The 27,902-nt window shown below is 44.5% G+C and overlaps 1 protein-coding gene across 2 annotated transcripts in view; it reads right to left on the reverse strand.

Annotated features, from left to right (window-relative positions):
- Positions 1-27,902, reverse strand: part of LOC136626236 (stress-induced-phosphoprotein 1-like) — a 74,895-nt gene that overhangs the window by 3,791 nt on the left and 43,202 nt on the right. For both annotated transcript variants that reach the window (XM_066601110.1, XM_066601109.1), the window contains exons 7-14: positions 22,576-22,666; positions 20,675-20,816; positions 18,120-18,224; positions 16,324-16,414; positions 16,160-16,229; positions 13,866-13,943; positions 9,141-9,243; positions 5,556-5,662 (exon numbers count right to left, since the gene is read on the reverse strand). In XM_066601110.1, coding sequence (XP_066457207.1) covers positions 5,556-5,662; positions 9,141-9,243; positions 13,866-13,943; positions 16,160-16,229; positions 16,324-16,414; positions 18,120-18,224; positions 20,675-20,816; positions 22,576-22,666 — 787 coding nt within the window. The remainder of the gene's footprint in view (positions 1-5,555; positions 5,663-9,140; positions 9,244-13,865; positions 13,944-16,159; positions 16,230-16,323; positions 16,415-18,119; positions 18,225-20,674; positions 20,817-22,575; positions 22,667-27,902) is intronic.

The following is a 27,902-nucleotide window of genomic DNA, read 5'->3' on the forward strand; positions in this document are numbered from 1 at the left end:
GCGATTCCGGCCAGGAGGGGGTGTCCAATCAGACTTCTTTTTGGCCCCAAGTTTCTCCTGTGTTTGTGTGCTTGAAAGGACTGTGTCCTCTTTATCATGAAAGAATTCTTTCAGTCTAAGTCTTCTGAAATATTCCTCCATGTCACTACAAAGTTCTGTTTTGTCAAGTGTTTTAGTGGGACAGAATGAAAGTCCCCTGGAGAGGACACTGAGCTCCACCTTACTGGGGTTGTGAGATGACAGATTGATAACACAGCTGACTTTACCTTTGTCCGTGTCCCGTTGGGGGTTCTGTTCCCTCCTGCCAGACTCGGGGTGCTCCTGATCCGTGTTTGGGTATAGGCCTGCTCTGAGTCGAAGTCTCTGGAGTTTCTTTTCCTTGTTCTGAATAAGGCAGCATCGTAGTGTTGTATAAAAGTGTTGCATTTCCAGGTTCACGTCCTCTGTAAGTGTATTTCTTAAAGTTTGTATGTCCATAAGGGCCTTATTCTTGTTGCTGTAGAAGACATGGATAAGGTGATTCCGCAGTCTCTCAGAAGTCCTGTAGCAAAGACGTTGTGCATAACGAGTGTTGTAAGTGTGCAGAGTTGGGTTCTTTAGGCAGAGTCCTTTGGGAATTAGATGTTCCTTCTTGCATCTGGTTAGAAAGAAAATGTCGCTGTCCAGTTGTGCCAACTTCTTCAGAAGATGTTTCAGTTCCATTTTTGTACGGTACATTCTGGTATCCTCCATTAGGTATAATGAAAACAAAGATCTGGTACCGTGTTAGCCAGTAGAGCAAAATGTGATTGTTCTCAGTAAGAGAAACCACGTAGTCTTGTAGATATGATACCTTTTAATGGCTAACAAAAATACATGATGTAATAATAGCGAGCTTTCGTACCAACGCAGGGTACTTCTTCCGGCTAATGGATTGGATCTGAAGAGGCATGGATATTTATACACACTTATAACATACATACTTATGACAAGGCACAGATATGGATGTGATTGGTTCGCACTTAAAAGGAATTCTGCAACAGCAAACAAACATATTTTGTCTAGGCATTGATAGCGGAGTGAAAGTTTTATGGTCCCTAAATTACTGTTGGAGGGTGGAGGTCATCAGGCTTGACTTTCTACAATGTGACCACAGTAGTTGCTGCTTGGACTGAAGCAGAGGGAATCAGGGCTCCTGCATGGGACTGAGGAGGGGGCATTTGAGGAGGCAAATATATCAAATGTAAAAGGCATGAGACATTGACTTTTTGCCACTTGGATATAGGGAACACTCACACCCAGCAAGGGAGGCTTCATACAGAAGCACTCATTACTAACAATGGACGCCTAGGTCAAGTTTGGTTTTCCTTGCACTAGAGGACTTCAGTGTATAGACTTGCAGAAACACTAACCCTGCTCAACTTCACTGAGCAGTCACTACATTAGGAACACCTAAGGGCCGTTTCCCCTTTTTGGGTGATCACGGCTTTCAGACGTCAGGGGAACAGATTCCACAAGGTGGCGAGCATCCTCCATACGCAACTTGACCCAAACTACAGCAGCCCCGTCCGTTGGTGTACACTTTGCAGATAAGAGAAGATCTCTGTTTTCCAGCATAACCCAAACTTGTTCAATGGGGTCAAAGTCCGGCAAAGTTTGGGGTCAAGGCAGGGTGGAGAATTCATTGTTGCGTTCTTCCAACCACTTCCTAGTGATCCGACCTCGATGACCTAGAACGTTGTCCTGATGAAAGATGGCACTGAGGTCGGGCAAGACTTCCTAAAGATGTGGGTGCAGATGGTCAGCAGTCCCTGTAGTGTTCACCTTTCAAAGATTGCGGTATGATGACTAACTAGATTAAGCCATGTCAGTCTTAATGCCCCCTAGACCATAATATTTCCACTACTGTCTTGAACCCCAATGGTGCACCCATGGAATACAGCTTCAGGCTATATACACCAGATGCGAACCCGGCTATTTGTATGGTTCAGCAGGCAACAGGACTAGTCACTCCAGACCACCTTCTACCATGTGTTCAAGGCCCATACTTGCCTTTCCTGGTCCCATGTGAGGCGTAGCCGATGACGCAGGCTCATTAAAAAGGCACCCTTGTCAGTCTTCGGCTACTAAACCCTAGTCAACGCAAAGTACATCACATGGTCATTGCGGACATTTGTCTACCTTCCCTGAAGTTGTACTGCTGGGTCAGTTGGTCCACTGTGACACGTCATTGCCCAGATACCAGACGTGCCACCCGACACTCACATCTAGGATCAACCACACATGGCCTGCCGCTGTGTGATCTTCTGTCGAATGTCTATCCATGGTTCAGCCAGTCTTGGCACACTCATAATACTGAAGTTTGAAAACCGCCAAAAAGTGCCACCGTTTCAAAAATCCTGGCATCACACCTCCAGGCACCAACAATCTGCCTGTGGCCAAAAGTCAAGGACTGCCAAATTTTGCCTTCTGCTGCACTGAGGTCAGCACGTTATTGGAGAGCAGAGCATGAAATTGGCATCACGTGGTACCGCGTTACTGATCACAAGATGCCACGTTACTGCTGCCCCTAATGCAGTGATTGCTCAGTGTACATATAACATTATATGATCCTAGTAGCTCAATTTTACCAAAATTTGCTAGAAACCACTTTGTGCTCAAATTTGACATGACATGTCTGACACCTATGGATCTTATGTGTGTCCACAGACTTTGTGCCATGTATACTGTCCCATATATACTGTATATGTGCCATCTCAGGCAAGCAGTCAGGAACGGCTGCACTTCTTGGACAAGATTCTGCATGCAATACAAAGATTCTAGCCGCTCAGTGAACATTTTTTTCCCTCCCTTTGAAAACAGCAGTAGTCTGGGTCAGAGCAGTTCAGCGATTATTAAATATTGATACTTGGTGCATGCCCCTTGGCACATCCGAGTTCCCGGTTCACGAGCCGACTGCTCAGGCAGCAGAATTAAAACGGAGAAAAGTAATCAGCTCGAGCTGCGAGGAAGATGAACAAATGGTAGATGTCAACAAGGACTGCAATTATTGCACTGCAGCATATTAATGGGGAGGCACGAGGCGCGCAGACTCTAGCGAAACGGACAGCATTGGTAGGGTCTATTCATGGAGAGGAACCAGGCAGCGCCTTAAACTAATATTATAAGAAGGAAGATGTTGCACCTCCGGAGTGATCATTAACAGCAGCAGGAAATAGACGATTACTAATCAATCAGAGGGCAGACTGGCGTGGACCGCTTCCAAATGTCATAGCTCAAGGTCTAATGAACCGCTGCACCGTCACTAGTGCAACTGGGAGATGCACAAGGTTAGGTTTCATTAGGTAGATTAAAGGCGCCTGAAAATACACTTTCCTACCAAAAGTAATTGAACACCTGAGCAGGAATCAAAAGCAGTATTTATTTCCACATGTAATACTTAGTGGGGCTCCTTTGGTGACATTGGATACTCTGCGTGGCATGCTTTCTACTAAAGGTCTGATACACTTTAGCTTGCATTTCCCTCCATTCATCCTGAAAACGTCTCTCTCAAAAGAAGCTGTTCATATTTCCTGACACAACGTTCCAGTTCATCCCAAAAGAGGTTTGGTCGTGTTCAGGTAAGTCGAATTGTGGAACATCCCTATCCCCAAACCAACTTAAAACAGATTTGTGACAAGGTGCGTTGTCTTGTTGGAAGTATGGCCGACCATTCCCAGAGTATTACTCAATTGTCCGTCTCACATTATTGTCTAGAATGTCAGGATACACCTCTGCGTTCATGGTTCTACAACTAGTGGACTGAGACCATGCCACATAAAACATCCCAAGAACATAACGGAACCTCCACCGTACTTAACTGTTGGCACGACACTTAGACAAAAGCGGTTCCCGAGGATCCTCCACACCCAGGTATATCCATCTGATGTGATGGAGTAGTGCGATTCATCACTGCAAAGAACGTTCTTTCATTGCTCAACTGTTCAATGACAACGCTCTTTGCACCAATGTAGATGGGCCAATGCATCCTCTTTGAAAGAACTCGCCAGATGTTTGCAGGATGAATGAAGGGAAATACCAACTGAAGTGTATCAGATGTTAGAAAAAAGTATAGCACAGTGGGGCAGCTTTTCCCTTAATGACATTGGATAATCTCAAAGTATTAAAATATAGAAATAAAAGTCTATTTTTGATTGCCCATACATGCATGTTCCTTTGGTTGACAGCATTCATGTTCGATGCCCTCATAAATATGCACGCTCACTAAAGCATGTAGCAGGAGAGAAAGTCACCTCCAGATACCTCTGGCCAAGCGTCTCTCGCAAAACAAAAAGGATTGGGCAGCTGAAGTCTAACTCCCTGATCTTTATCTACCACGACACCCATTGAGAACCAGGAGGCTGCCATACACAATGGATGAGGAGTGCTATTCAGCTGTTTAAGTGTACGTGGCAAAGCCAAGTGGAACCAATACAGCTATGAGTATAGCTGCCCTAAGGCTTGCCACCCAGCTTTCCCAGAGTCTGGTGGCGATTCTATACCTACTCAATGGCGTGCTGCCAATAGAGGCAGACCATGCAACTGCCATGCGGCCCATGGGGAAGCCTGGGGCCAAATAGTCCTGCCCATACTCGCTGGACCTCCATCCTCCAAGCTAAAGCACCACCAGTAAAAAATCCTTTTTACATACTCATACAGTCACACTGACGCCAGCCAGAGAGCTCCATGCATCATTTGATTTCACCCCATCTTGTATGTAGAAGGGCTAGAGAGGAGTCAGACGATGGACAAAGCTTTCTGGTTGGAGTTGGTGAGATTTTTACTGGTGCTTGATGGTTCAGTGGGTGGGACTGGTCAGCATTACTAAAAGGCAATCACAGAAGGGACACCATTGCTAGAGGGGGCTACAGAGTAGTAGGCGATTACCAAGCGGGGGCATCGAGGTTAGCAGCAAGATGGGAAGAGTGTGCAGAGACCAATTGTGGCTGGAATAGTCTTCCTGATGCCTGGCCTGGCCCCATAGAAAAAGGAAAGTGGACCTCATCAGAGACATCATAGGAGACATCACTGGAGTTACTGCACTGTAATCACTATCACCGTGTAGAACTGGTATCTGATGACTGTAATATTTAGAAGTAGACTACAGTTGAGCCACTGCATCATAAATGTTGCCTAATAGAACATATGTATACAATTTTTCTCTCTCTTGAAGGGGTTCTAAGTTTTGCTTTGGTGCCCCACTAAGTCTATGCATGTCCCTGCCCCTACATAGGCAGAACTGCTATTCAGAGTCTGGGAAAGATGCAAGACAACCCCTGGGGGAGCTGTAGCCAGCAGTTGTCAGACAGACTTCTTGAAAAGCAGAAGTGGTGAACAGAAGTGAAACCATCGCCGTAGCCAAAAAGAAAGAAGAAAAGAAAAAACCCACAATGTGGAGAGGAGAAGATTTCCTCACGATCCTCAATATTACTTATTTACAAAGATAAAAATAGAGCAGCCGTGCGCCGCTTATTAGAAATGTTTCCTGCGGATCGAGGAGCTCTACGGCGGGGGCTCAAAGGACTCACAAAACTCACTTTGCTGCAGCCGCCTTGGTTTGTGCTTCTGAACTGCTGACAGCTAGGAGTCGGTAAGGCTTGTCTGGATATCGAATCAATAACCTTGTGTTCTCCACTTCTTTACCCTGTTGATAGAAGCAAAACAAACTAATCACGCTGCACCGTCCCCATTATGAACACAAAGGGTTGCTTTACTAGCAGTTATAAGTACTACACGTGCATATACTGTTGCGCAGCAGTGCTAATCAGCGTATATGAATCCGGGATACAAGGTAACAATTAAATCAGAATTGTTATCATGAAACATATAACCTGTAAAAAGTGTTAGAATTGCAAAACTACATCATCTAATGTCTATCATCAATTTAAGTTAAGACATGTAGAATCAAAAGAATGAATTAAATCCAAAATTTTGACAAAATTTTCAGTCGCCCCGGATATAATAGCTTTACACCATCGAGGCATTCTTCTTGCAATTGCATTCAGATATTGTTTAGAAAGGTCTTCCCATTTTTGTTGCAGAAGTTCCCACAAATGTGCTCCTCTTGTAGGTTGCTTTGCCTTCATCCTTCTGTCCAATTCATCCCAAACAAGCTCAATGGGGTTAAGTATGGAGACCATTCCATTCTATGAAACCTAGCAAATTCTTCTTGTCTTCTTAAGCAGTTGTGACATACCCTAAAATTAGGTTTTAGATCATTGTCTTGCTGTAATTTGACCCCCTAACTAACTAGGCGTATACCAGGTGGTCTTGCATGGCATAACAAAATTCTGTAGTAGCCCTTTTTGTCCAGTGTGCAAGTTGCCAACTCTGGATCCAGTAAAAGAGGCCCAAGACCATCATGCTTGCCCCTTCATGTTTGACAGTTGGTGTCACACACTCAGGAGCCATCCTTCCACCTACTTCATGGCATACAAAAACCCTGTGTGATGTACCAAAGATGTCAAGCATTCATGAGTCCATAACACCTTCTTCCACTTGTTGCTTGGCCCAAGTAAGTCTTTGGCTTTACTTTGAAATCTTAGCACTGGCTTTCTTACTGATACTCCACCTGTCAAAGCGGCAGATAAACAAGTGTCCATTTCTACTGTGAAAAGGGAACTTCTATTTTTTGCTGCATCCACATGCTTGAAGGGGTTTTGTCATTAGAGAAAAAAAAAAAAAATCTATACTTACTTATTCCCCAGGCACACTCCTTACCGCATTTTTCTCCACCCCGATCTTCTCCTGGCTCCTCCAGTCCCCTGGGTCACATCACCTCCAGCCGGCTGGATCTTCTTCCTGTGATATTACATGCATTCTTGGAAGTCTCCTTCCTGCAGGTCAGTGTAGGTTGCGTTACAAGTGACGTAGTGTTCACTGCCTAGCAGGGAATGCCGTATTCTGTGCCGGGCTATTGTCACAACTGCGTATGCGCAGCTTCGGCAACAGCCGGACATAAGATTCGGCATTCCCTGCTAGGCAGTGAACGCTACATCACTAGTCACCGGGTACACTGTAAAATCGTTTACTCAGAAACATGTGATCTGATTTTGTAGTGGCCTTTGGTCTGCCAGATCTCTTTCTGTCCGAGTTTCCTTCAGTTTCCAATTGCCTTTTGATGGCATAGGAAACTGTACTGACTGCCACCTTTGCTTTTTTGGCAATTCCGCTGTAGGACAGACCTGCACTTCTAAGGGTTATAATAAACGGTCCTGTCTGCTTTGAAAAGGGTTATGTTCTCTGTCCTGCACAGCAAAATACTTCAAATCCTGAATTAGAGGTTGTTGTAATGCAGTCTGTACCAACACTGGTTATATAGAATCAGAGGGTTTGAAAGTAGTTTACAAAAAGTTGAAACACCTATAAGAACGGCTTGCATACAATTTTAAACCATCATTTGCCTCCTGTGCTGCAGAGCAGCTGTCCTTGATGGTGTTCCCTGAAAAAAAAGCCTTTTGGATAAAATTATAACTTCCTATTAGGTCTTTAGCTTACTTTTAAACCTTTCAACCATTTCACGTTATTTACTGGATTTGAACTGTATCAAAAAGGACTGGGAAAACTGGAGGGGGGGGGGGGTTGACAATGAGTTGCATGTATTGATTTCCACACTTGTGCATTTTTTGCACTCTTCAGATGCTTGTTACTTTCATGTACTTTCTCTGACATAGAGGACCAGAAACATAGTAGCACGTGGTGGGGCAAGTTTGTTGCTGCATCAACCTTTCACGTGATCACCATGATTAGTCTACCATGGTGATTGCATCATCCAGACCAGTGTGGTAACTTTATGGTTTTGTTTTTTTCTCCTTGGCATGACCAAGGACTATTTTTAAATGGGTTGTCCAGTTGAAAACTTGTTGTGGCCTATCTTAAGGATTAGTTATCATTAGTACATTGGCAGGAGTCGGTCACCTGGGATGATAATAATAATCTTTATTTGTTTAGCGGCAACCTATTCCACAGGGATCTATGCCGATCAGTTGTTAGCCGGGCTCTTGTGCTTTTGGATTGAGCTAATTTCTGCAGGAAGTAGGCAGCTCCATGCTTACTGCAGTGGCCAGGATTGGTATTGCATGCAACATTCCCATTCATTTCAGCAGGAACTTGGCCTGTTATACCAAGCCTGGCCACTGCAGTCAGAAAGGAGCCATCTACTTCCTGCAGGAATCTGCTCAATGCAGGAGCACACTGGACCAGAGAATTGATAGGTGGGGATCTTTGCAGATTTCCCCCTGCCAATCTGCTATTGATGTCCTATCCCAATGATGGGACACTTCGAGTATACAACCAGAAAACCCCTTTAATAACCTTCCTTTTTACACATTAAAAAAAAAAAAGTAAAAAAATTTTAATAAACATAACTTTTTGGACATATCCCTTATATTAAAACTAGTACATTTACGCTAAAAAGTACAGGAATGGGTTTCCCATTTTGTTTTTAATGGTACAGGTTTAAAGCCCAGAACCAAGAGCTGTAAATTTACAGTGCTTGGTCCATACTGGGTTAGGGCTCCTGCGCACAGACTGATATTTGCTGTGAAATCAGCCCGCACCGTGAATCCACAGCAAATAGCGCCCATAGCATGCTATGGGAAATCTAGTCTTCCTGCGGTTTCCGCATGTAGAGGAAAAATGGCAGCATGCTCCATTTTTACGCGGATTCCGCGTGGACAGCTTCCATTGAAGTCATTGGAAAGAGTCTGATCCACGTCCCTTCCACAATCACATTGCAGAAATGCTGTGGATTCCGCATCATCGCCTGGCAAGGACGTGGGAAAAGCAGATGGTTGAAGAAAAAAAAAAAAATCCTGTACTGCGCATGTCCAACGGTTCGCCATGCGGACCATCCGCAGTACAGAAGAGAAACCACACAGGTACGCACGGACGCCGCTGCTGGCAGAGACGGATTCCACATGCGGAACTCGACTCTGCAGTGTGCAAGGGGCCTTAACTAGATCTTGTACAGTAAGCTATAGTAGAAGGCACGAAGCGCCCCCTGCATTCTTCCTAGTTAAACCCTGCTCCAATATAAGGTATAGCAGGCCATACTACCATGTACCGCACCCAAAGCTCTGCAAGAAGCTACTGCTTGGTATTAAATCTACATACATTCTTACCTGCAATGCCTCCAGCGCTCTGGCCGTCACAATAGGGCACTTAAAGTTAACAAATGCACAAAATCTTTCGCCAAGGAGTCGAATGCTGTGAATTTCACCATAACTGAAAAAAAAAAAGAAAGGATTAAGTTGCAAAAAAGAAAAAAAAAAAAAACATCTAATATAAAAAGAGATTAACTGAATATGATAAAATATTTTGTCAGCAGACCCCAAAGTTTTCAGCACCATCAGCTGATTGTGGGTCAATCATTTTGCTTAAATTCAGAAATATGAAAAAAGTTGTACAGCATAAGAAAAACATAGCCGATCTCTTGCAAAAACAGCGCCATACCCGTCTACAGGCTGCCCGTGGTATAGCAGATGAGTTCATTGCTTTCAATGGGGATAAACTGCAATACCTGATCCATTCCACACAGTGGCTCATTGGTTAGTACTGTTACCTTGTAGCACTGGGATCCAGGCTGGAAATGAACAGTCAACACCTGCATGGAGTTGGTATATTGCCCCCGTGTCTGCATGGGCTCCTCCAGGGACTCTGGTTTCCTCCTACCCTCCATATACCATAAATGAAATTGACTGAATACAAAATTGGCCCACGTGTTTGAGAAAGGGAATTTTGATTGCGAGCCACGTAAGGCAAAGATCTGATGAAAATACGTACAGCGCTGCAGAATGTTGGCGCCATGGAAGCAAGAGAGATAACCCAACCCATGTGCAGATATGGAGCTGTTCTGGGAAGAAAGCAGCCATGTTTATTTGTATTCTGTACAACCTCTTCACATGACTGATATAGTTGGCAAATGCTAAACTTTTCCAAAGGCGCGTTCACACGTAGCGAAACCGGTGCAAGTCAAAATCCACACCAGATCCACAGCAGACTCTACATCCTTTCATCCTTTCTGTGGCGAAAACCATGTCAAAATCTACACCAAAGTGCAATGCATGCTGCGGATTTTGGCGTAAAGCTATACACGCTTTGTGTGAACGCACCCTAAAAAAGGTGAAACCGCCACTGTCCCTCCAAATGTGTAATGCTTTAATTGCCCTACGGAGGCGCTGCAGGAAAACTGAACACTTCCTGTACAATACAGCTGAGCGCCCTGTGATCATCTTACTGCAGGGTTCGCCCTCCTCCAGGGCAATGAATCAAATAAAAGAATAGCGTAATAAAAACAAAAACCAACCCGCAACTAATGTGTTGGGTGGCGGTATTTCCTTCATCTAAAGCGTCCATTAGCAGCGAGAGTCTGCTGCCCACTGTTGCAGAGAGAGGCTTCTAAGTAACACATAACGACACTGCTAATTTCAAGGCTAATTATCAGAGGCAAACAGAGTTAATGAAATGAAGCGGAGACTCCCCGGGGTTCACAGGTGAACTCCTCGCCAACTGTAAAACTAAAACTAAGCAGTGAGACGGTAGCGAAGGTCACATTTGTCCTAATTACTAACAGGAGAGTAAGTATTGCGCTGAAACCCAGAAAATCTGGTGCATACTAAGAGAGAAGATTCATAGCAAAAAAAAAAGTTGCTGTGATGATTAACCCTTTTTCAATGCATGGAGGATGCTGGGCGCTATTGTATAGGTCGGGCCCGGGAGCCAAGCCTGCACTATACGCAGTGGGTGTTGGCCATCAAAAGGCAGTCAACACCCGGCCACAAAGCCTGGGAACGGAATAAACACTTTAAGGCCTTGGTCACACGGGACGGAATTCCAGGGGAAAAAACCACAAGAATTGGAAAAACGCAGCTTCAAAACCCACGGCCATTAGCCGCGGGTTTTGTAGCAGTTTCGCCGAGGGCATTCCACTGCGGCTTTTTTCCCCCCATAGAGAGGCCGCTGCGGAAAAGAGAAAAAAAAAAAATAAATGATATGCTGCGGAATTGAATTCCGCGCCGCATGTCAGTTTTCGTGAGGCATGGCCACAGCACTTGATGGTTAATCCAGGGGTTTCCGTAAGGAATTTCCGTACACGGCAATTCCGCCCAGTGTGAACCCAGCCTAAATATCGCTGTTAGTGCTGACAGCGGCATTTAAAAGGTCCAACATGGCCCACCCACAACAAGTCATGCAGTGCTTGATAAGATGCTAGTAAAACTACAATGTACTGCAATACTGAAGAATTGCAGTATATTTTACATGCAATGGCCAATTCAAGCCCCCTAAAAGAGTAAAAAAAAAAAAAACTTCGTAAACGTGAAAATATATTAAAAGGTTAAATTAAAAAAAAACTCGACCCAATTACCTAATTTAAAAAATGGTAGTCAGTAAGGTCATAAGAGTAGGATTTAATAAAATAGTCCATTATCTTGGTGAACCCCATCAGGAAAGAAAGAAAGAAAAAAAAAAAAAATGTAATGCCAGAAGTGTATTTTATTTTTTTTGGGAAGGGGGGGGGGGGGGGGGGGGGTCAAACTGTCACCAACGTAAACAAAGAAAAAAACAAAACAAAAGCAAAGTCATATGTACCCAAAAAATGCTACTAGACCTGAGCGAACGTACTCGTTTAGGGCGATTTCGCAATCGAGCACTGGTTTTTCGAGTAACTGACTACTCGGGCGAAAAGATTCGGGGGGGGTAGCAGTGGGGAGCTCTTTCTCCCCCCCCACTCCCCTCTGCAACTCCCCGCTCACCCCCGGCGCCCCCGAATCTTTTCGCCCGAGTAGTCAGTTACTCGAAAAAAAAGCAGTGCTCGATTGCGAAATCGCCCTAAACGAGTACATTCGCTCATCTCTAAATGCTACCAATAAAAACTAGAGGTCACCCTACAAAAAGCAAGTCTTTACCTCGATGCAGGGGAGAAAAATTAAAAAGTTATGGGGGTAAAAAGACAGCAGGGTTGTGTATGTATCGCCGCCCATATGCAAGGTATTGCATATGGACAGTGTTGCATATGCTGCCCATACAAAGGTATAGGGCTCACTCTGCATGGTACGTGGAGAAAGAGAGCATGCGGCAATCATTTTCTTATCAACACGCAGTATTTACAGGTTAATGTGAATGATCAATGAAAGTATATTGCATTATGGGGTAATATCAGTGTAAATGAACCCTAATGAGAACATTACCGTTTTACCAAATGGGAGAGTATGGCTTCTACAGGGACGGTAGGGCTTTTACTAAACGGGACATTATGGCTATTTATGACTACAGAAGGGAATGTTGGCCATTTATTACTGGCCCCACCAGTATGGCTACTGTAGTGGACAATATGGCTTTTACTAAAGGGGACAGTATGGCTATTAATCAAGGGGGCAATACAGCCATTTATAACTACAGGACATCTGTGTGGCAAATCTCTGAAAAGGCAAGTACCTGAGAGAAGCCTTCATGTCGATCTGGCCTGGATGGAGAAGAAAAATCACAGCAATTCCATAGCAACGTACAGTGTGAGAGGCCTGTTTCACATGAGCACTAATCTCACAGGGAGTTTTGTGCATTGCGAGATGTGTAAAACAGAAACTCCGTTCTTTTGAATGGAGTCACACATGAGCGATGTTTCCCCTCACAGTGATGCTGCGAGGAAAAAAAAATAAAAATTGTGTCATGTTTAATTTTTAACGTTCTTCGGAACGCATTGCCCATTGATTTCAATGGGACCTTAAATACACAGCATGGCTGTCTTGGGATGCGAGGGTTCCCTTCAAATCAGTAGGAAACCCTTCCGATCCTCTATTGCGTATGTAACTTGCACGAGTGGATCGGAATTTCACAAAAGCAAGGAATTTTTTTTTTCAGGCAAGACCGCCTTGCATCCGCAGTAAACACACGGTAAACACACGTCGCCAAATGCGATATCAGGCAGAGGTTCTAGGGCCAATATGGCGCTCGCCTGCGTGCAGTTATCCCGCAGCTGCTCCAAGAGCCCATACATGCAGGCATATGCTGTTGTGCCCGAGATTCTCAAGGGCAATTTGCATTGGACAGCGCAATAATACCCATCTGTGCGCGGTCCGATACCAGCAGGCAGGTCGCATTCTGCTTCTTGATATGGACCCGACTAGCGCATGCTGTAAATGTTCTTCACACAGACCCTCAGTCCATGTGAAAAGAGGCCCATCTGAACAGCCCAATTGGCTATAATGGGTCTGTGAGCTGTCCATAAAATACACCCGTGTGAATTAGGCCCAACAGGAAAATCTGCAGCAAAAACCTGTGTCCAAATCTGCACCTTCTTGTGCAAATTGTGAGATGGATTTTGGTGCAGATCTGCAGCAGATTTCACCCCTTTATTTGCGAATCCACAGCAAAGTACAAAGTCTACCCATAATGATGCAAATTTTCTGTGGATTCCACTTCCACTGCAGAGCATCCACCTAGTGTGAACATCCCCGAAGGGTGGGCCACTACTGATGGGCCAGTGTTTTGCGCTTGCTCCCATGGGGCGCTTAAAAAAAAAAAAAAAAAAAAACAGAAAGACAAGACTCCAGTGGGCAAAAGTGCACAAAAATTTCTCTTGCCACGTGCTGATGGGAGGTCAGAATATGGTGCAAGCCGCATGAATTGCTGACCCCTTCCTCTCAGCCGGTCAGAACATGTCAGCACCTCCATCTAATCTGCGGCAACAACTCCTGTCCGCAGGGGCCGATATTCCTGCAAGGCGATTTCAACACCTGGTGGGAATTGCTGCGGGTCTGAAGGCAAAAGAGGTCCAATGTCCTACTAGATGGGGGTCTCGAATAAAGTGCCGGTTCAGTGGATAACCCAAACAGAAAACTTTACCTTACCATTGAAACAAGTCTCTGAGCTGCTTCTCGGTTATCTGGTCGGTTACGTTTCCTACCCACAGCGAACAACTTTGGGTCCTGTGGAATAGAAGAGGCAGCGGCGATCAGTGGAACTGAACAACAAAGACTAAGTAAGCATCAAGTCGTGAACAGTCAAGGAACACAAAAAGACAGCAGCACCCTGGAGGCGCTAATATATAAGAAAACCCTGAATATTTAGCTTTTTTTTTTTTGTTTAAATCGCATAACAGATCTGAGTGAAGTCACCTTGGCGTGACGGGCGGGGTTTCAGAAATTGATAAAAATAAAAAAAAATGTTAAAAATAAAAATCATCTTGAAATTAAAATGATCCAATGCTTGTATATATCTTAGCGCCTACATTCACAGTGACCCTCCAGTCCTGGCAGACAACTTGGCCACATTCCGGAGGGAGTTGGGGTCCGTCCACACTGGCACTTCTATGCAAAAAGTTTAACAAAAAGAAAAAAAAAAAATTTGTGTAAAGGCCCATTTAGACAACAATTATCGCTCAAAAGAGGTCTTTTGAGCAATAATCGTTCTGTCCATTTATAGCGCAAGGTGATCGCTCAAACGTTGAGTGATCACCTTGTGCTCCGAGTGGGGAATGCAGAGGACAAGCAGGGCCGTGCGTCTTCTACATCCAGCTGTTGCCCGCTCAGAGCGCCCGGCTGTTATACAGCTAAGTGCTCCGAGCGGAGGATGCAGAAGACAAGCAAGATGGCCCCGCTTGTCTTCTGCATCCAGCTGTTCTCTGCTCGGAGCGCCGACTGTTATACAGCAGAGCGCTTTGAGCGGGGCATTGAGAACAGAGCTGGACCGCTCTGTTCTTCATACCCCAACTGTCATCAGGGAGTGGGATGTAACTGAAACAATAGTATCAGCTGTATCCCGTTGTGAATTCCTGATAAGGCTTATCACGGGGATGAGCCTTAAATGAGCCATAAATGACTGGGGAAGGCAATGGCAAACTACCCCGCAAAAATAGTCTGCCAAGAACGCGTCACAATGAGACGTCAACCTAGGAGTCGGTCACAACTCTCTGCTTGCACCAGGGGAATTTACCTTACAATCAAGTGACTATTGTCCCGTGTAAAGCCCCTTACCACCCCGGGTGTATATGTACACAATATAACAAAATAACATACGGATGGCGTGGGCTAGAGTCGAGTCCATGCCATCTGCAATGGGCGAGGATCATCATTAACTGCTGGCCTCCTGCTACAACACAGGGGTTTGGTGAGAATACAAGTCTGAGCTACTAACCCCTTACATGCAATATGGATTACGGCATGTACAAGATTAACAGAGGGTAGGTGTTCCCTTTGTGCCATTATGAAATAGTGAAGGGCTACTGGACACCAATCAATGGCATCCAGATACGACATGGCTTGTCATAGGCAGGAATAGTAATACAATTAATAATTATCTGAGGAAGTAGGAGATCGCAGGTTCAAGGCACATAAAAAAGGACATAACAAAAAAATACAAAAACATTTTATGCCATATCCCCTTTTTGTTTAAAAAACACACACACACACACACACACACACACACACACACACACACACACACACACACACACACACACACACACCTGTAATAACCTATACAATAAACTAAACACACTTTCTTTTCTGCAAAGCAAACATTGATAAAAGTGGGAAAAAAACAACATCAGCTTGCATGCAAAAAAACAAGCTTTCATATGGCTAGGTGGGTGAAGATAAAAAAAAAAAAAAAAAAAAAAAACACAAACCCCCCCCACCCTAAAAAAATTTGCAACCTGCAGCACCAAATTAGGCCACATCATTATGGCGTTGGAAAGTTCACATAAGGCAATCCGTAAACTTTCTAAGTACCAAATTTAGCAGCGCTACGGTGAATGCAGCAGGGCCGAGTTTGTCATTCGGCACAATATGAATGCTATCTGCGTTATCCCAACGATTTGCGAAAATAAGAAACCTCTAAATTCAGCTCTGCTACATCCGTAACAACTAGTAGACGAAGAATAACGTGGCAGAGACCGGTGGAGAGCGATCCAGTAATAGTCGCCGGCAGTTGTCGAGAGACATTCCCCATAAAATAGTTTACAATAATATCCCAGTGAAGACGCAGGGGAGGAACTGAACCGTGAAATGCATGCCGGAGTTCAAGATTAAAAAGGGAAGGCAATCTGCATAAGTGAAATACTTGTGGAGCGCATTTATACACTGTTGTCAGCCGGAACAGATTTATAGGTTTCCTCCGGCGGCAGATGTGTGGCCGCACTCACTCAGACAATTCATTTAGGAAGAGCAGCTCCTCTTCTCCCGTCTCATCGAGCTTCATGTTCTCCTGCAAGACTGCCGGGAAGAAAAAAAAAAAAAAAAAAAGTGTTACGGAGCGATGGGCTGCTGCGCCCCCAGAACTGATGAGTCCAACAGGCCAGAAAATCACCTTTAGCAGAAATTGGCGCTTCCATTACAGCGGCGACAGAGCGGTATTCTTCAAGCAGGTGAAAGCTTTGTCCCTGGGTAAAACCGTGATTCTTCAAAAAAGAGTCAAACACACATTAAACGATGACTATATTATAGCCGGACAATGGAAAGCGCATGTAAAGCGGAGCAGGATTAGACAAGCCCACCGAAATGGGACCCTGCAGGAAATGATACAACTAGCCAGACTTGTGAAACACTTTACATTACCTCCTTCCCAACATGGGAAATGATACAAAGTCTCTGCAGTAGCACCTATTAGAAGGCAGATTCCCCTTCTGGGACTAGAAGCCAAAACCAGTCTCCTCCAGAAGGAAAGGATAACCATGTGCAGATAGCTGTTTCGGGGGTCTTGCCCCTTATTAATACATAGCAGGGCTCTGGTTGGCGGTTATGTTGCAACACCTGTTAAAGCGGTCAGACATTGACTTGTAGGAAGCCTCCTCCAAACAGAAGATGCTGTAGAGGCATTGTACCATCTCATTTGCATACCAAAATTTCCCAGGGAGCATTGAGAGGCCTAGAAGTCTCCCTAAGCCTATTTAAAGCTCTTCACAAGTAGAACCAGTGTGCCCTCCCCACTTCTATTCCACCTCATGGCTGCCATATAGTTTCACCAATTGTTTGTGGATGTAATACTTCCCCAAAGGCTAAGTGTGAAGGGGTATTCCAGGCATAAGGGGCTACTCCAGTAAAAAACACATTTTTTCATCCCTACCCCTCCCCCCCACCTAATTGCCTGTTACACTTTGGAGGTCTCCTCTGCATACTCCAGTCACTTCCTTGCACTGCAGCCCCCAATCTGATGCATCATGGGATTGATGTGAAACGAAGTAAAAAACTCAGGATGGTGCCTTATAAGCATCAGCACTACATAAGCTGGGGCTGTATCATTCGGCCTGCTGGGAGGATAGTTAATTTAGCATTATCTTCTATAGTCACCTAAATAAGCTACAGCCCATTACTATATAGTCAGGATGATGAGCTGCGATCTCCTCTATTATAACTGTGTGATCATCATCAGTAACTAATGGGGGTGCCTGTCTGCCCCTCTGGGCACTTTCTGTTGAAGATTCATGTAATAGCATCACACAAACTGAGAAATTGAATAAAAAAATTAATACATAACCCCAAGTAGATCTGAGCTGGTCAGAACTGAGATCACAGAACTGGATCAACAACACAGGAGGATAAACAGGCTGAACTAGATGGACATAGTATGTAAGGCCAAATGAAGACAATGTTACTATGTTATTCACTGTATATAGCGCGTGCAAATACGTCCTCGTAAAACCGCCCTTACACAGCAGCTCCAGTATTTCAGATGTTCTGCTGTGTATATGTAACCGCACGTACAGACAGTTTTGGTTACGCTAGTGTCAGCATGATTATAGACTACCAGCTAGAGCTAGTAAGAAAGAGAAGAGTATCAGGAAACTGCTGCACATATCCTGAAGCTCAGTAAGGAGGTACACCCATTCGTTTCAATGAAAACTTGGCTCACAAGATCAAAGTGGTCCACTGTAGTGGGAACGGATCGGTCCGCTTCCCAAAATCAGCTCAGTGCATAGTCCAGCTGGCTTGGTGAACAGCGGAAGTCCTGAGCAACAGCAACCCCTTCCTTCCCGAGGAAAGGCCATCAATGGTTTACAACTGGACAACCCCTTTAAAATATTTCTCTATAAATACATGTTTATTATTATTTCTGCTGCTTGCTATATTACAAATATAACCAGGTATTAGAAGTCATTGAGTTACCATGAGTTGCAGAACCTGACACGCATTTATCGCTTCCAAAGCCTCCTTGCATCCTTCATCCAATTTTAACACCATCTTGAAGGCATCTTCCGCTTCTGCGTATCTCTGTGCAAAAAGAACAGAAAACTATTAGTCCAGATCAACAATTAAAGGTAATTTAAGAGGAAATCCAGCAGGCCCATGAAATCATTACCACCACCGCCTAATATAGCCCAAATTATAGAGGTTCTCAGTCCTACCCCAGGCTACCTATGGTAACTACCAATCCCATGAAGCATTACCTAGGCATCAAATAGGGACTTTTGGCCAGATTATAGAAGCTATAGTTACACAGGTCATTCCAAGTTGAAGGTAGGATGATGGAGAGACATAGATGTGGGTCTGAAGGCCTCATACAGAGACTTGAGCCTTCCGAACCAATGGGAACAGTGACTGATGTGCATGTGGGAGTGATCCCTTTTGTTCCAAGGGAGATAAGCTGGCAACAGTGGAGTCTGGCTGCAGCTTACCTTCCCAAAACCAAAAACACATGTTCAACTGAACGTTAGTGTGTATGGGGGGAGCCAGGGCAAACAGTGATTGATCGAATGATAATGGTTCTGACAGATGTTAAATGTGAATGGCCAACTTAAAAAAAAAAAAAAAAAGAAAAAGAAAGAAGAAAGTTAGACGTCATGCGTTCCACCCAAAGTGCCTGCGTTGCACTGAGGGATCGGGTATATGTGCGTGACGTCATTACCCGTGAGGGAGTCACAGCACATGTGCACAATCAATCAGACGGTCCATCAGTGGGAAAGAGCTGTACATGCCATTCAGTAAAGATGGGGGGGAAGGGGGGGGGGTGTCTTAGTTGGAGGCAGGGGGAGGGCCCCAACTGTTAATTTGCATACAACACAGGAAGACCCTCTACGGCGATATCTTTAGATGGGAGCCAGAGTTAAAAAAATAAAAAAGGTACCACTGGAGTCCTCATTCAGTCACATGCTAAAGGTAAATTGTATTAATTGGCCAATAAGAAAAAAGGACAGACTTCCTTTAAAAAGGCACAGGAGAGTATACAGACTGTGCCATGTGCAGCAGCATGCATGCCACATGCAGTGGGAAAACTCCTGCAGGTAGCAGCAGATATGATTGGTTAGCAGTAGCCTTCAACCATTCATAGGGAAAAGGAAGCCACCTGATGAGATTCAGTGACAACACAAGCCCAAAACCATTTCTGGTGGCATTCCTTAATAGTAAATTTCCAGGAACTTTCTGCTTGATTTGCTATTACTCCGAAAAATCCAAAAAGGCAGCAGTGACCTCGGACCTCATGCGTATAAGGTGAGAATTTACCTCCGAACTAATGCATTTTCTGAAGCTTTTATTTTTTAATGCAAGAGGGTTTATATTACAGTGTAAAGATATTGTACTAAGAGGCTTGTCCTGGACATTGTATGGGCAGATTATATAATAGAGAGCTATAAACTGAGTGGATTGCTGTATACATACACTGAATGGCCACTTTATTACAGACCCCATCTAGTAGCGCATTGGACCTCCTTTGGCCTTCAGAACTGCAGCAATCAGTCGTGGTATAGATCCCACTAGGTGATGGAATTGTCCTGCAGGAATACCGGCCCCTATGGACAGGAAGCTTCTTGTTGTTGCCCCAGATTAGATGGAGATGCTGACATGTTCTGATCAGCTGACAGGAAGGGGTCATCGATTCACGCATCTTGTGCCAAATTCTGCCGCCAATCAGCACAGTGCAAGAGAAATCTGGATTCATCTGAGCTGAAGAGGTTTTTCCACGGCTCAGTAATACAATTCTTGTGCTCTTTTGCCCACTGGAATCTTGCCAGTTTCTTTCAGACAGCAATTGCGCTGGAAGTGGCCGCTGGCTTTGTAGCCCATCCATGCTAAGGAAAGACAAGTTGTGTGGCTGGACATCATAGTTGGAGCACCAGCTTTGTATTCTGCTGCAGGTTGCTTGCCTAATTAGCAGAATGATTCTTGACACCCTCCTCTGACCCCTTTTGGTGACTAGTTGTTTCCGTCCACAGGATCACCTTTTGCTGGATGTTTTTCCTCAAAGTCACACCATTCCTGGTATACTATGTATGAGAAATCCCACAAGGTTGGCAGTGAAATCCTGGCCACAGATAGTCCAGCACGGATGACTGGTGGAAGTCTCAGATCGCTGGATTTTCCCATTTAATCTGGACTCACACAAACTGATCCACAAAAAAAAAAAAAAAAAAAAAACTTATGCGGTGACTTTATGCTGCATTCTGGGGTCAGGGCTCTAATTTCAATACAGGGAAACTCCAATGGTGAAATTAGATGACACCTCTAATAACGTGGCCATTTAGTATATACATGCAGTAGAGAGTATATAATAATATTTAAAGTGAGGAGGGATAGAGGAGCAATAATATAATAGTAGTAGTAAGCAATCTATGATGAGATCAGTCATCGCACATTTACATGTCAGCAACTAATATGCATGAAATGGGAAACCAACCAAAAAGCCGCAGACCAATATTACTAATCAACCTAGCAGACCTCCGTACATTGCATCCTTTCAGGGCTCGGCCTTTCCTGAAGTAGCCCTTAGGACAGTCGGCCGAGAGCTGGATGGAAATGTCTGCATCCATCAGTGCCTTGGGGTACAGCTCCAGCTGCTCGTAGCAATAGGAACGGTTTCCGAAATACCTGCAAAGCACAAAAAAAAACATCAGTCTTGTAATCTGGAACATCCAAAAAGGTCAGCACATGCTTATGGCAAAGAACTACCTGCTAATCTGGAATATCATAGGTAGACCAATGAGCAGAGATGGCTGCCAGCGTTGCAGTAAGTTATCAACTGTAAACCTAAAAGTATCGGACAAGCGATGTGAAACAGCTAACGCGTTTTGGACCGAGTGTCTAAGGGCATTTTCTCACTTACAGAGGGCCGATCGTGTTCGCTGACATACACCCGTTTCCGCCATTAGTTTCAGAGGTCAGTTGTCATGTGGCTGGTCTCCACCATGGACACCAGTTTTCACAAAATAACCCATTTAATGAACACTCAACAGATTTGAATTACAGCTCAGACATCAGAAGCTCCAGTCCATTATGGCTCTGGCTATATGGCAAAGTTGAGTTGTATCTGAATTGCGAAATACCATGATCAAGCTTCCGCCATGGCAAACAAGCTTGTGAGCAACTTTTCAAGTGTCCCAAAAAAATCTGACCAGGTCAGACTTTCTTAGTTAGTTGCAAGGTCACCCGTGATCTTATGTCCTACAGAGAGGCACTGAGGTCACGTTATTGGAAGCCCACGATTACCACAATCCGCATGCCATCACATATTACATTGGGAATTGGGGATTTTTTTCTCATTTTTTCACCCATTCACTGGATGGATGAAAATTGATGGATCAGTGGGCTCTGACAGTTAGGACCCCCACTGATCCCAAGAATTGGCTGCATTCATCTCAATGTCGCAGACAAATAGCCAAGTCCAACACTCTAGCTCTGCCGCCACCCACCAGAGTGAACGAAGAGACAGGGCGTATGTGTTCCACCGCTCCATTCACTTCAATGGGGCTAATGAAAATAGAACAGCACTTGGCTATCTGAGCCATCGAGAAGAATGGAGCCGCTGCGGCGCATGTGTGACCGGCTGCTCCATACCCCCACTCCACTGCGGAAATGGAAGAACTGATTGTGAACCATAAAATAGGAAGGGGGGTACACTGGTCCGCACTCAGGATTTGTAGGGTTCCCAGCTGTAAGACACCTACCGATATATACGTTTTCACCCATCCAGTACCAGTATATGGGTGAAAACAGGGTGGAGAGTGGTTTGTGTGAAATGCCCTACCATTGGAATACCCCTTTAAAAAGTACCTTTACATGATCTGACTCATAAGCGCCCAACCAGCGCCCCACAGCCTATCGCTCCCTTGCCAACACACAGAAGCGATCGTTGTCCAGAGAATGGAAGCCGTAGATTGCTCTGCTTGTCTCCATTCACTGTAAACAGGCAGTGGTCCATAGATGTACGACTGCCTGTTTACACGGGCCGAACATCGCTTGGTTGTCGGATGAGCTAAAAACCAAGAGCCTCCGACAAGTGAGCGATTTCTTGCTCAGTGCCCTGTCCATCTGTAGGCGGGACGAATATCGCCCAAATTTGCCGTTCCCAAGGTTTATTTGGGCAATAACCACCCCGTATAACGCTACCTTTAATAACATAGCTAACATACCGCAAGGATGCCCGGATGAGGTCAGCGTACTCCCCGTATAATAGCGGTTTACATGCAGAGAGAAATAACTTTATTATCGCGGCGGACAAATATCTCCCTGAAATTCGAGAAATCAGAAGACAAATCCAATCTAGACGGCAGAGCGGAGGAGGAGGGGGCTATAAATCCTGCGGCAGGAGCGTCTGACAACCCCTGACTGCACACAGGAGAACATTTACCTGTAATCCTTAGGATCTAATCTGATAGCTTCACTAAACAGTCCAATTGCTTTGGTGTAGTTTCCCTCTTCCACTGAATTAATGCCTTGTTCTGGAAGAAGAGAGAATGTTAAGTGATAAAAAGGCAAGAGAGGCAGGAAGTCATGTGTACAAAATGACAGAACGCTCGGCGCCCGCACGGGGGTTAGACGCAGACAACACAACACAGAAAAGGGAGAAAAAAGGCAATTATTAGCATTTAGAACCCAACAGGCAGGGGAAAATTGGAAAAACCTTCCGCAAAATGTTACTTTTTTTAACTGTAGATTTTAAATTTACATCTCAAGTAAATAGATTTGTTGCAGAACTCAGTCGCCTCATGTGCGATTTTAACCCCTTAAGTGACATAACTAAATTTTTAGCTTTTATTAGTTAATAGTTTCCCCTTTTGTGTTCCGGTGGTCATATTTTTTTTCTTTTTCCATAAGTGTAGCAGTATGGCACCTTCTGTCTTGTGGGGCGAGTCCTAGGTTTTATAGGAACCAATTTTGGGTACATATAGCGCAATGAGTTTTTGGTTTTAGCATTTAACCCTTTCCAGTCCACTGTTTGTCAGCTGAAGACATTATGATTTAAGGCTGTAGAGCTCCGATGTTGGAAGACATCCGTCGGGGTTCTCTTACTGTATATTGCCAGCCTCTCTGCTGTCGGAGCCTATCTAACGTGTCACCTCATGCAGCACTGGCTTTAGCCAGCAGATAGTGCTGTTATATAATGGCAGAAAAAGAGTAAGCTCCCTAGAAAAGCCAGGATACAAATTGGATTGGAAAGGGTTAAAAAAAAAAAAATTTGAAAAAAAACACATTTATTTTTGTTTATTCTAAGGGTCATTAGGATTATGACAGCAATTTTTAGGGAAATGAGATTATTAGAAAATTGGTTATTCCGGCATCATTTTTTTTTTAGTTTTTTTTCACCATGCTGGCTAAGAAAAAAAAAAAGTTACACTTTGTAGTACACGGTGTTACAGATGTAGCGACATCAATTATGTGTGGGTTTTTTTGGTTGTTGTTATTTTTTTTAATATTTAAAGTTTTGTTTAGACCTCCTGCACACGGGTAGATTTGCATTGCAAAATGCGGATTAGGATTCCACCTCTGGATTCTGCAGCAAGTCCAGCCCATAGCATGCCATGAGAAAACATGATTTCCTGCCCATGAGTGGAAATAAATTGCGATTTTTTGCTTGCATGCTGCAATTTTGTGCGGGCTACCCACGGCCAGCTTCCATTGAAGTCAATGGAAGTCGTCCGTCCCGCGGCCATTCTGCAATCATTGCAGAATGACGCGGCTCCTGCAACCATTGCCATAGCGACAGCACTGCGTCCTCTGTACTGCGCATAGGTCGGCCGATGCTCCGGCCGGCACACTTGCAGCAGTGGAGAAGACATCGGAGAGGTAAGCTGGGGGCACCGGGTCGGACTCTGCTGCGGGTATCCTCCATGCAGGGTCCGACGCACACGTGTGCAGGCGGCCTTAACCCTTTCCAATCCACTGTCTGACATCTAACATTCTAATTGAAGGCTGTACAGCTCAGATGTCAAAAGACGTCCGGCAGGGTATTCTTACTGTATATTACTGGCTGCTCTGTTGTCAAGTGCCTCTCTGGCATGTCACATAATGCAGTACTGGCTCTAGCCAGCAGATGGCGCCATTGTAAATTGGCAGAAAGAGAAAGCCCCCTAGGAAAGCCTGAATACAATATGGGATTGAAAAAGGTTAAAAGGAAAAAAAAAAAGATTTTAAAAACCTTTTCCTGTAAAAACATTTAGATGCTGCAGTATTTAATGCTGTAGAGTGAGATATCATGATGCCCATCATGTAAATGATGGTTACATCTGGGTATAACTATATCCATCTATACAGACCTACGTGTATATATATTCATGGTCACAAAACATCCCACTCCTAGGAGGAGTTGTCGGAATGAAACTTTCTATGGCAATCAGATTTCGGGTGGTATCGTGCGGCATCTCGCTCTACATTTACTGTAACTGAGCCTCTAGATTGTGCAAACTCATAGGCTGATGAAATTGGCATCCCAGATGATCCTATTGATAGAACATGTATGGGACCATTGTGGCAATGTTGTGGGGGCTCCTGTGACCCCCTTGTGTGTGTGGCCGAGCATTATCCCACTGCCTCATGGAAGCAGACATGAAAGGAACACATGTGGCTGCAGGAGGTCCTGAACATATCCCTGGGCTGGCATTGTCCCTCCTACCACTACTAGGGGTGACCGACTGTCGTATGCAATGGCCCCCCAGGTCATCACACCAGCAGGGGGCAGTGTGCTGCTACACAGCAAAGGCAGGATTGAGGCGCTCACCCCCGGGTCTCCAGACATGAACACGGCCGTCATCAATGCCCCAAACTAAACATTGAGGCGTTGCTGCAAACAACTGGCTTCAGAAAGAAATTTTCAATGTGGATTGTAACACGGAGCACAACAATGCCATTTTTAGTTATTTTCTGTGGCACTTTTTAACACATTCCATGTAAATTAGGGAGAAAAATCACAATATGTTGTGCAATAGGTTTCCATATGACAAGCTTATTAATGGTAGAATGTTGAAACACTCATTTATGTGAATTATGCAAATTTGAGGGGGGGGGGGGTGATGAAATTATTTTCCTAAGGGGAAGTACAAAAAAAGAAAGTGCATACACTACTCTGCAAAAGCTTTAGGGAGTTGTGGGGAAAATGCTGCAAAGTAAGAATGCTTTCAAAAAATAGAGTGTTATTAGTTCTTTTTGTCAAGGAACAAAATGCAAAGTGGATGAACAAAAGAGAAACGTAAATCCCATCAGTTTTTGGTAGGACCGCCCTTTACCTTCAAAACTGCACACATTTTTCTAGGTACACCTGCACAAAGTCAGGATTTTGTTGGATTATACTCAAATGTATGATTAAGCAATTTCCAAACAGCTGTGTAGGAGGCTTAAAACTGGGTGATAAAAAGCGAAGCTCTGTTATAAAGGTGAGGTTATGGAAGACAGCTTTAGGTCACAGGTCATACACCATGGCAGCCATGAGTATCTGCAGGCAGCAGCGATGCATGGTGGAGAGCGGTACAATAATGAGTGTCTGCAGGCAGCAGTGATGCATGGTGGAGAGCGGTACAATAATGAGTGTCTGCAGGCAGCGGTGGAGAGCAGTACAATAATAAGTGTCTGCAGGCAGCAGTGTAGCATGCTGGAGGGCGGTACAATAATGAGTGTCTGCAGGCAGCAGTGAAGCATGATTCCTTGCAAGTTTGGGGCTGCAAAACATCCTCCCACCTGCCTTTGCCAGAAGCTCCTATAGGCTTCTATGGGAGCCTTTATTACTGCGATCACCCGGCAAAAAGAGTGAAGGGGAGGTAGTTTAGCATTGCTAAACTCTTACCCTAGCCAATGGAATTTCAGGCTGTGGCATATATATGCTGCACCTGGACGCCTGAATGGGCGTTAAAATGCGTCTCTCTCTCTTTCTCTCTCATTGATGGCCGCGATACAGGCGGCTAAAAATCGCAGCGCCCATGAGAAAGGGGTCTTAATGGTGTCCTCAATGCTGAGACACACAGGCAGATATTTATCCATCACGCAATACCATCAGGGAGGCATCTGATTAGCTCCAAACTTGTTCTACAGCAGGACAACCACCCCAAACGTAAGGTCTGTGTCATAAACCATCTTCAGTGTAAAGAAGAACAAGGAGTCCTGGAAGTGATGATATGACCCCACGGAGCCCTGATCTCATCATCATCCAGTCTGTCTGGGATTACATGACGAGACAGAAAGATGTGAGTGAGCTGGTATCCAAAGTAGATTGGTGTAAATAGACCCCAACACAAAATGATAATCGGTCACAACCATTTTTTGAATGATAATCTTTCCATGTAAAAGGGCCTTTGGTTCTCCAAGAAGTCTGGCACAACCTGCCTGCTGAGTTGCTTCAAAAAACTGTGTGCAAGTGTACCTGAAAGAACTGATGTGAAGGTAAAGAGCGGTCACACCAAATATTAATAGGATTTAGCTTCTATTTTGTTCCATTACTTAGTTTATTTCATCAGTTAACAATTAACCCTTCTGTTGCTGAAAACATTCTTACTTTGCAGCATTTTTCCCACCCAGTACTGTACATTGGGAATGGCCAGAGATATGAGATGGATGTGTAGACGGGAGAGGAGATAGATCTGATAAAGGACTGGCAATACAAACAAGGAGAAGGATTGAACATCCTATTACAGATTCAGATGACGAAACAGATTAGCACTCGGGACATGAAATGACTGCCGTTTGGTAAAGTGACGAGTCACAAAACGAGGTGTCAGAACACAACGTATACAGTTGGGAACCGAAGAAGCAGATGTTTAATGTGTCACCTAAAATACACAAATTAACTGTAAAAGGCAATATTATATATATATATCTACGGTCTAACACAGCCGGGAAGCTGTGAACACAATCTTGAGAAGTGATCCCGCATTCGCAATTATGGCAGATGGTGCAGTGATTCAGAATGAAAAAAATTTAATTGATTAAGGGTGTAAAGCAATCTCTCCCAACATTCCTTGCCTAGATCATTAACCCCTTTAGTGGCACGCCCAGAAAATCTCCGGGGCTTGCTGCACTGACCATGCAGTTAAAGCCCGGAAGATTTCCGTGGACAGCTCTAGTGCTGAAATGTGCAGAGCACTGAGTTGTCATCTGAAATCTTCCAGGGTTTTAATTGCCCCTGAGGCTCCTTACACTACATTAGACAATTGCTTACACTGCAATTCCCCAATATATTACAACTTCACTTTAAAGTGACCCTCCAGTCCCAGAACAAAATTCTGTGCAGTGACTGGAGAGGGGAGGGGAGTTGCGTTACTTGCTATTCATAGTCTGTTGTCCCTCGGACCTGCTGGTTCCTGGGACACGGTTTCGGTCTTTCAAGATGGCCGCTTTAATCTTCTGACTAATGCACACTGTGCATTGGTATTGTACTAGACTGCCAATATGCTACTACTGCTCTCTGATTGGACAGGGTTGCTCATATGATCAACATTTCCCAATCGGAGAGTGCTTGAATTGCCTCCGAATACCAATATAGTGTGTGCATTGGGTAGTTAGATTGTGGTGCCCATCTTGCAAAACCGAAAATAGGGTCTGGGAACTGGTAGACCCGAGGGCCAACAGCATAGAGGATGTTCGGCAGGTCATGTAACTCTCCCCCCCACCATGCTGTGCCCTTCAAGCCCTGCATAAAGTATATTATGGCATATCAGTTTTATCTAGAGCATCCCTTTAAATTCCTCCCCA

The sequence above is a fragment of the Eleutherodactylus coqui genome, chromosome 4, assembly GCF_035609145.1.
Source record: "Eleutherodactylus coqui strain aEleCoq1 chromosome 4, aEleCoq1.hap1, whole genome shotgun sequence".
Lineage (NCBI taxonomy): Eukaryota > Metazoa > Chordata > Amphibia > Anura > Eleutherodactylidae > Eleutherodactylus > Eleutherodactylus coqui.